Here is a 9,236-nt window from a genome sequence, read left to right on the forward strand (position 1 = left end):
CGACAGAGGAAACCTGCCCTCTCGCCACTCCCAACAAAAAGGATTCTAAACCCCCCCCCCTTTCAAGTCACCCCTTTGCCTTCAATATTCAAGATGGCTGAGTCCCAGCCTGCCAACCATTTCCTGAAATCCGTGCTCACAAGTATCTGGTATTGTCCTTCGAAATCGCTGCACCCTCTCCGGTGTTACAGAGATGTTCCCAACATTTAGTCAAACTCCTCCAAGCCGACCAGATATCCTCAATTAATTTAGTCCCATTTGTCGTGTCCCCGTCAAACCTTCCTGTTCGTGTACCCATGCAGATGCCTTTTACGTGTTGTGATTGTGCCCACTTCCTTGACTGTTCGCCTTGTCCATGTCCCTCATGATTTTATAAGGTCATCCCTCAGCCTCTGACAGGAAACCTGCCCCAGCCTGTTCAGCCTCTCCCTGTAGTGTTCCTCACTCCTTTTGACATACGGTGCAAAGCACTCTTGGTAGTTTATTCAAGGTACACCCCTCTCTCTGCACAGTGCTGGCAACCTGAGTACATGTTTCTACGCATTTGACGTGTAAGGACGATGTGTATTCATTAATTCACGGGAAGTGGGTGTTCCACAACAGTATTATTCACTGTTCAGAACTTGGCCACAAAAGGGCACTGTGACTCCTCCTGAGGAGCTACTCACGCCCTGCTCATTAAAACTCACTCAAAGACTACCAGTCCCTCTTAAGCAGCTGCTGGATCCACAAGTCACTGTCTTACTTACAGTGTGGAAACAGGGCCTTGGGCCCAACAAGTCCACTCAGACCCATTCCCCTACGTTTACCCCTTCACCTAACACTGCGGGCAATTTAGCATAGCCAGTTCACCCTAACCTGCACGTTTTTGGACTGTGGGGGGAAACCCACACAGTCACGGGGACAATGTGCAAACTCCACGCAGGCAGTTGCCTGAGGTGGGAATTGAACTCAGGTCTCTGGCGCTGTGAGGCAGCAGTGCTAACCACTGAGCCACCGTGCTACCGAATTGGACTGAGAGGCCTTTTCCAAGAGGCTGGTATTGTGCTCTCGAGAGCACTGGGAGATGCTTCTTTGTGTGTTAACTGCCGTGTCCACTAGCTCATCCCAGTTGTTTCCTTTCAGTCAGCCCACCACCATCATGTTATGTTCCTTTTAAGTCCAAGAACGGAAGTCGTAGAGGCCCTTCAACCCGTCAAATATGCTCCACCGTTCATTGAGATCATGGCTGACCCAGTAATGCTCAACTCCGCTTACCTTGATCCCCTATCATGAGTAAAGATCTACCTCTGCCACGAATGGACGTCATCACCCAGCCTCAACAGCTCTCTGTGGTTAAAACGTTCCACCGATTCACTGCCCTTGGGAGAGAAGGAGTCCCTCCTCGTCTCTGATTTCAATGGGTGAGCCCAGATGACGCCCTCTGGCCCTGGACCGACCCACAAGGGGATAACACCTCTCCCCCTGTCATCCACCCTTCCTCCCCCACCCCACCGCTGACAAGAAGACTTTCTGTGTGGGTGCAAACACAGAGATGTGATGCCAGGAGTTTGCGCGTCACTAGGAATGTGCAATTGGATGAAGGAGGCCTCAGGACGAAGGCTGGGGAGAGCGTGCGGAGACAGTTACCAAGGCAACGCCAAGGGTCGAGGGAGTTCAGTTGTGCGGGGAGATGAGAGGAGGAAATTTTGCTGGATCGCGCGTAACTCCAGACCCGCAGCAACGTGGTCGACTCCGAACTGCCCTCAGAAACGGCCACGCCACTCAGTTCAAGTGCAAGCAACGCCCACGTTCTCCTGAAAGGAACGAAAAGGGAACTTCAGACCAGGCGGGCATCTCGGAGACGGCGATCATTGCCTGGGAAGGTGCTGGCGGGGGTAGAAAATTAAGCTGAAGAGCTCCTAGGTCCCTCTGTCCAACGACAACACAACCCCAAGCAACTTCCATCATGGCTGGCATGCTGAATGAATATCTTGCGTCTGGCGTTAACAACGAGGGGGTTGCCAACCTGGCCAGTGCGACAGAAGAGGGAATCCTGGCTCGCAAGGATCCGGATGTGAAGATTTTCACGGAAGCGAGAGTTCCAGTGGTGCATCGGCAACATCACAGCCTTGGTCAAGAGCAGTTGGAAGGATCCTCGCACCTTTGGTGGGCGAGAAAGCTTCCAGAAACAATTCGTGAGTCGCGTGGAAAACCGTCAGGTCGATCAGGAAGAGCCAGCGTGGATTCCCAAAGGGGCTACCGCCTTGGACTAACTTGCTGGAGTTTTGCTTTGGGAAGAGAGAATGCGAAGGGTCACTGGGGGCAATGTTGTTGATGTGGTGTACATGAACTTCCAGAAGGTGTTCTCTACAGTTCCACACAACAGACTGGTGAGGAGCCTTATTAGTCATCAATAAAAGGGCTGCTTGCCCCCCCACCCCCTACCCTGGGGGTATTGTGTCCAGTTGTGTGCGCCACATTATGGGAATGATGTGAAAATGTTGGGGAGAGAGAGAGAGAGCGCAGAAGGGATTTACAACAACGGGGACGGGAAACATCAGCGATGAGGAGAGAGATGGAAGACGTTGGGAGCGTCCTCCTCAGAGAGGAGAGGGAGATCCGATAGAGGATTTCAGAATCGGGGGTCGGAGGGGGGTGGGAGAGAGAGAAGCTGTCCCTGTTGGTGAAAGGAACAAGAACGAGAGAGGGGGGGGCAGACATTTGAAGGGACGTTCAAACGAAGCAAGGGGGACGTGAGAGAGAACCCCCTCACCCAGCGCGTGGTTAGGGTGTGGAAATGCACTGCCTGGAAACCTGGGGGAGCGGGGAGGGAAAGATCGACAGGGAGAGAACGGTGGCTCGGTGGTTAGCACCGCTGCCTCACGGCGCCAGGGACCCAGGTTCGATTCCACGCTCGGGCGACTGTCTGTGTGAAATCTGCACATTCTTCCCCCCCGTATCTGAGTGGGTTTCCTCCCGCAATCCAAAGCTGTGCAGGTGAGGGTGGATTGGCCGTGCTAAATTACCCATAGTGCTCAGGGATGTGGTTAGGGTGGATTGGCCATGCTAAATTACCCATAGTGCTCAGGGATGAGTAGGTCAGGGTGGATTGGCCATGCTAAATTACCCATAGTGCTCAGGGATGAGTAGGTTAGGGTGGATTGGCCGTGCTAAATTACCCATAGTGCTCAGGGATGTGTAGGTTAGGGTGGATCGGCCATGCTAAATTATCCACAGTGCTCAGGGATGTGCGGGTTAGGGTGGATTGGCCGGGCTAAATTACCCATAGTGCTCAGGGATGTGCAGGTTAGGGTGAATTGGCCGTTCTAAATTACCCATAGGTGCAGGTTAGGGTGGATTGGCCGTGCTAAATTACCCATAGTGCTCAGGGATGTGAAGGTTAGGGTGGATTGGCCGTGCTAAATTACCCATAGTGCTCAGGGATGTGCAGAATAGGGTGGATTGGCCATGCTGAATTGCCCCGTAGCGTCCAGGGATGAGTCGGCCAGGCGGATTAGTCTCGGGAAATGCACGGTTATGGAGGTAGGGTCGGGCTGGGTGGGATATTCTTCAGAGGGTCTTGCAGGCCGAATGGCCTCTTTTCCACATTCTTGGAACTCTGGGCGTGTAAAGGAAGTGAACAATGAAGTCCGTTGCTGGAACACTGAATGGACTCCCAAACTCTTAACATTTGCCCGGACCTGTGTTTTTATTTTTGCCACTGTTTACCTATTATTTAATTATCTATGCTCCTTAACTCTGTGATCTGCCTGTATTGCTCGCAAGACAAAGTTTTCACTGGGCCTCGGTACACGTGGTGATCAATTCAATTCAATTCAACTTAAGTATAACTCATTGAAGATCTGGTTTTGAGAGTTCAGTTAATGAAACGCACACAGCCACATTAGTAACAGTACCTTTGGTTGGGCTGCTTTTGTCTGTCAGTTATGTCAATGATTTAAATAAGACAACAGGCATGGTTAGTAAAGTCTGCATCAAAATTAGTGGTATGGGGGGGAAGTGAAGACAGATCTTGATCAATTAGGTCAACGGGCTAAGGAGTGGCAGACTGAGTTCAATTTGGATAAATGCGAGGTGTTGCGTTTTAGTAAAACACACAAGGGGCTGGACTTAGGCACTTAATTCCCGATGAAGGGCTTTGGCTGGGTTTTCCTGCTCCTCGGATACTGCCGGACCAGCACTGCTCCGATCTTGACCTCGACAGTTAAGGGTACAACAGAGAGACCGACGAGGGGAGGGGTTCGGGTACACACTTTCTTGAAGTTTGCGTCAAAGGTGGACAGGGTGGTGAAGGAAGCATTTAGCGGATTTGGCAAGATGGCGGCGATTCTGTGGAACGGCTTGAGGACAGCTCTGCCTCACAGCCAAGGCATACCGGTGTCGTGTTTTTATGCCATCCCTGGCCAGCTTACGTGGTGGAATTATTAGTTTTAAAACTTTACAGATCACATATTTGTTAATATTTGGGAAGGAATGCCAAAGGGAAAAGGAGTGAGCAAACAGCAGCAGGGAGGACACCAGACAGCAGCCTCTCCTGAACTTCCCGGGGGACCTGACAGAGTCTCAGGAATTGGCTGCGGCGATGGCGAGACTTACCTCGAAGGTCGGGGCTGCGATTGGGGAGACCCGTGGGGAGATTCGTGCCCAGGTCCAACCTATCGCATCCATGCCACAGAGGTACGAGCAGGAGACCCAGGGCCTCGGGGAGAGGCTGGAGGAGGTGGAGGGTCGAACTGAGGCCTCGGAAGCTGCGATGGAGTTCCTCATCCAGTCGGATCCAGCTGCCGGAGCGAGAGGTGCGGGCCGAGCGAGACGACCTCGAAAACCGAGGTCGGAGGACCTAATCTCCGAATTGGCGGGCTCCCTGAAGGTGAGGAAGGTGAGCAGCCAGTCAGCTTCGTTGCTAGTGAAGTTTTCGGGCCTTTACGTCAAGGCCAGCTGGCTGCAGATTGAGAGGGCGTATCGGGTTACAGTGCACAGGTCAGGGCCGGTGCAGCACCCCCGCCCGGTCCTAGTGCACCTCCACTCATATAAGGACAAGCGAAGAGTCGTGGAAGCTTCCAGATTACTGGGAAAAGATCCGCAGGCGCTGCTGTACAAGGGGGTCAAAAATCATGTCTTTCCAGGATTTTTCAGCAGCTGTAATTCGAAGGAGGAAGTCCTTCGATGGAGTTAAAAGGTTGAGGAATCTGGGCATCCAGCAGTCCATGAGATACCCCGCAGTGCTCCGTTTCAACCACGAGGACTCAGTTTATACATTTGACTCGGCAGATAAGGCTAAAAACTTTGTAGACACTTTAAAATAGATGAACTGGCCTGAAGAATATGATTAATGTTCATTCTCTTTTCCTTCTTTCCCCATGTTTTCCCTTCCTTTTTTTTTTATTCCTTTCTTTCTCCTTAATAATTTTTTTTTTGGAAAGAGGGAAAAAAACTACTTGGAATAAGTTGTTCCTTTTTTTTTTAGTAACTGGATTTTCTGATGGGAAATCTTGTGAATGTTCTTTGTTATCTTTCCCCCCTTTTGCTTGCTCTCTCTCTCTCTCTCTCTATTAGTCACAAGTCGGGGTGACATGGAGCCAGGGATGGGTGGACTGCTCATCCTGACTTTGTCTTTTTTTTCCCCCGTTGGTTTAAGGATCATCTCCTTGTTTTTTTTGTCTGGCCTAAGGCTGGGACACAGTCCGGGTTTAAAGGAGCTGTGACGGAGGGGTTGGGTAGGGTGAATGCCCCCTATGGGCAGGGCGAGGAGTCTTCCATCCAAGGTTTTATAGTTGGGTTTCTTTGGTAGTGATAGTTGTTTCTAGTTATGATAGAGTAGTTTACGTATATATAATTGTTCGACTCCATGAGTCTTTATTTACTTGTGTTCGGCGCTTTGTAAGCAGGGTTCCCCCTCCCAGGGGTTCAAGTGTCTTATTAAATGGTGCACCTGGAACATCAAGGGAAGTCATTCGCCTGTTAAAAGGTAGAAAGTGCTTTCTAGCCTTAAGAGGGAAAGGGTTGGATATTGCTCTGTTGCTGGAAACCCATCTCAATGAAGGGGTACACCTGAAGTTACAACAGAGGGGTTATGACAGGGTATTGTTTTCATCCTTTACTACTAAAAGTAGGGGAGTGGCTGTACTTATCCAGAAAAATCTTCCGTTCACATTATTAGTGCAGGTGAAAGATGGGCAGGGACGGTTTGTGATACTTATAGCCCTGATACATGGGGAGGAATACAGCATTTTAAATGTCTACTGTCCTCTGGCGCATCCCCTCAAATTTTTGATGAATGCTTTCTCTAAGCTGAGTGCCTTTGGACTCAGGGCCTAATAGCGGGGGGGGATTTTAATTGTCTTTTGGATCCAACAGTGGTCAGGATGCCTAGTGGGCCCTCACTATCTCTTCACAGGCCAAGGATATGGTTGACTTATGCGAGGAGTTGGGGCTGGTGGATATTTGGAGATGTCTTCATCCGATCAGCAGGGACTTCACCTTTTCTTCAAACCCACATAAATATCACACGAGGATTGACCTCTTTCTGGCTCCCTCGGCCCTTCTGGATTCGATTATGGGTTGTAAAATTGGGGATATAGCTATCTCTGATCACCTGGTGGTATATTTGCAAGATAAGGCCAAGAGTGAGGGGCGAGGTTTGCGGCACTGGCGTTTGGACCCTTTTCTCCTTAAGGATTCCAAATTTGTGGAATGCTTTTTGAAGGAGCTTCAGGAATTCTTGACTATCACCGCAGGCACGGCTAGTAGTCCGTCTATGCTATGGGAGACTGCTAAGGCCTTTGCCAGGGGATTAGCTATTCCCTATTCGGCGAGCCGGAAACGACAGCAGCGTCTAACTTGAGACGCGGTTGAAAGCCGCTGAGGCGGCACATTTTGCGCAGCCGTTGGTGACTAAGCTACAGCGGGTCACGGCCCTTCGGGGCTGCCTTGAATTCAATACTGACACAAACCGCAAAGAAAGAGCTTGCTTTTGCTAGAAAAAGGCTGTTTGAATGTGGGGATAGGTCAGGGAAGTATTTAGCTGTACCTGACGAGGAAAACGCCTGCTCCCCAATCCATTACTGCAGTCAGAGGCAGCACCGGGGTCCTGACATACGATGCTAAAAAGATTAATGAGGCTTTTTCAAGCCTTTACTCTGAATTGTATCGGACTGAATGTTGCGAGGGCAGGAGGGCTAAAATGGAGGCCTTTTTTAAGAACCAGGACCTCCCAGGGGTAACATTGGAACAGGCCTCTCTCCTTAATGCCCCCATGACAGTTCAGGAAATACAGGAGGCCGCTAGGCAACTTCAGAGTGGGAAAGCGCCTGGCCCTGATGGTCTCCCGGGTTTTATAAGGAGTTTATTGGGATTCTGTCAGGGATACAGTTTGAAAGACACAATGAGGGACCTGAGGAGAGGGGTTTATCTTTGACGCAGTGTGCGGATTAGAGCCCGGAACGCGCTGCCTCAGAATGTGGCAAAAACGGGAACGATCCCGACGTTTGCAAGAATGGCCTGTCGCTGCACCATAGCAGCTTCTACGGTCCCCGAACGCAGACTCTGACGACCTTTCTCGCTTCCTTCTAGATGCGCAGTGCAGAACGAGAGTGCACACTGAGACGTCTGCTCCCAGACATGGCGACACTGGCCCTGAAGTTGCCAGAGCTGTGCTCCAAGGTTAGTAGAAGCCATCAGCAAGATTGGAAAGGAGGGGAACTCAACATTAACCCTCCCTTAAACCTTTCTCAGGCCACGCTCAGATACTGTGTGCATGTCCGGTTGGCGTAAGCCAAAAAGAATAGAGAGCCGCTGGAGGAGGGGGCGCAGAGATTTGGAAGGATAATATCAGAAATGTGTGCATACAGATATTTTTAGATTAGATTAGATTGCTTACAGTGTGGAAACAGGCCCTTCGGCCCAACAAGTCCACGCCGACCCTCCGAAGAGCAACCCACCCAGACCCATTCCCCTACATTTACCCCTTCACCTAACACTACGGGCAATTTAGCTCCACAAGCCTGAGGCGGGAATTGAACCCGGGGTCTCTGGCGCTGTGAGGCAGCAGTGCTAACCACTGAGCCACCGTGCCGCCCACATATCAGGAAAGGATTGGGAGACTGGGACCCTTCGATCTTGAAAATAGAGGTGTTCAAAATCCTGACAGCTTTTCGATGGTGTGGCTACAGCGGGGACGTTTTCCCTCTTGTCGGGGAAGAGCAGAACCGGAGTCCCCTGAGAAATCCCACCGGGAATCGCAGAAGGAACGCCATTCCCCAGAGGGCAGGGGGCAGCATGTGCCGCGTTCCCGATGAAGAGCTTCTGCTCGGACCGTCGACTCTCCCGCTCCCTGCCCCCACAACGTTGGGATTCTGCCTCTTCGGCGGCTGCGGGCCTCGCTTTATCCCAGAATGCGGAAGGCGTTCCCACTCGGAGCGAATTGTATCCGCGGGGGTGGGGTGGGGGGTGGGGGGGGAGTCAGATCTGAGCTCTGCAGTCCTGCCAAATCCAGTCGTGATGGTGGATGAGTCAAGCTTAGAGGGGTGCTGGGAAAGTCCAGCAGGTCAGGCAGCATCCGAGGAGCAGGAAAATGCTGGTGGGTGCTGGACAATAAGTGCTGCCCTGGCCAGCGGCGCCCACATTCCCACAAATGAATAAAACAGTCGGTCATTCAGCCCATCCGTTCAATGAGATTGCTCCTAATAGGATAATCAATTCCACTTCCTTTCCCTTCCCCCATTAAGCCGTGAGTCCTGCCTTGCTCAAAAAATCTGTCCCCACCTTGAATGTTCTTAATGACCCAGCCTCGATAATTCCATGGTAAAAAAATTCCACAGATTCTCTAACCCTCTGAGGGAACACGTCCCTCCTCATCTCTGTCCTAAATTACCCCCCCCGAGATGATGCCCTCTGGTCCTTGATTAGATTCCCTACAGTGTGGAAACAGGCCCTTCGGCCCAACAAATCCACACCGACCCTCCGAAGAGTAACCATTCCCTATATTTATCCCTAACTAATGCACCTGACACTATAGGCAATTTCCCATGGCCAATCCACCCTAACCCGCGTATCCCTGAGCACTATGGGTAATGTAGCATGGCCAATCCACCCTAACCTGCACATCCCTGAGCACTATGGGTAATTTAGCATGGCCACTCCACCCTAACCTGCACATCCCTGAACACTATGGGTAATTTAGTATGGCCAATTCACCCTAACCTGCACATCCCTGAACACTATGGGTAATTTAG

General features: G+C 51.1%; 1 protein-coding gene across 1 annotated transcript in view; it reads left to right on the forward strand.

Moving 5' to 3' along the window:
- The window catches only part of LOC122543190, an 18,105-nt gene that overhangs the window by 4,196 nt on the left and 4,673 nt on the right, over window positions 1–9,236 (forward strand). Inside the window, exon 5 of the mRNA XM_043681623.1 lies at window positions 7,576–7,665. Within this exon, the coding sequence (XP_043537558.1) occupies window positions 7,576–7,665 (90 nt within the window). The remainder of the gene's footprint in view (window positions 1–7,575; window positions 7,666–9,236) is intronic.

Source organism: Chiloscyllium plagiosum, chromosome 42, assembly GCF_004010195.1.
Source record: "Chiloscyllium plagiosum isolate BGI_BamShark_2017 chromosome 42, ASM401019v2, whole genome shotgun sequence".
Taxonomy (NCBI): domain Eukaryota; kingdom Metazoa; phylum Chordata; class Chondrichthyes; order Orectolobiformes; family Hemiscylliidae; genus Chiloscyllium; species Chiloscyllium plagiosum.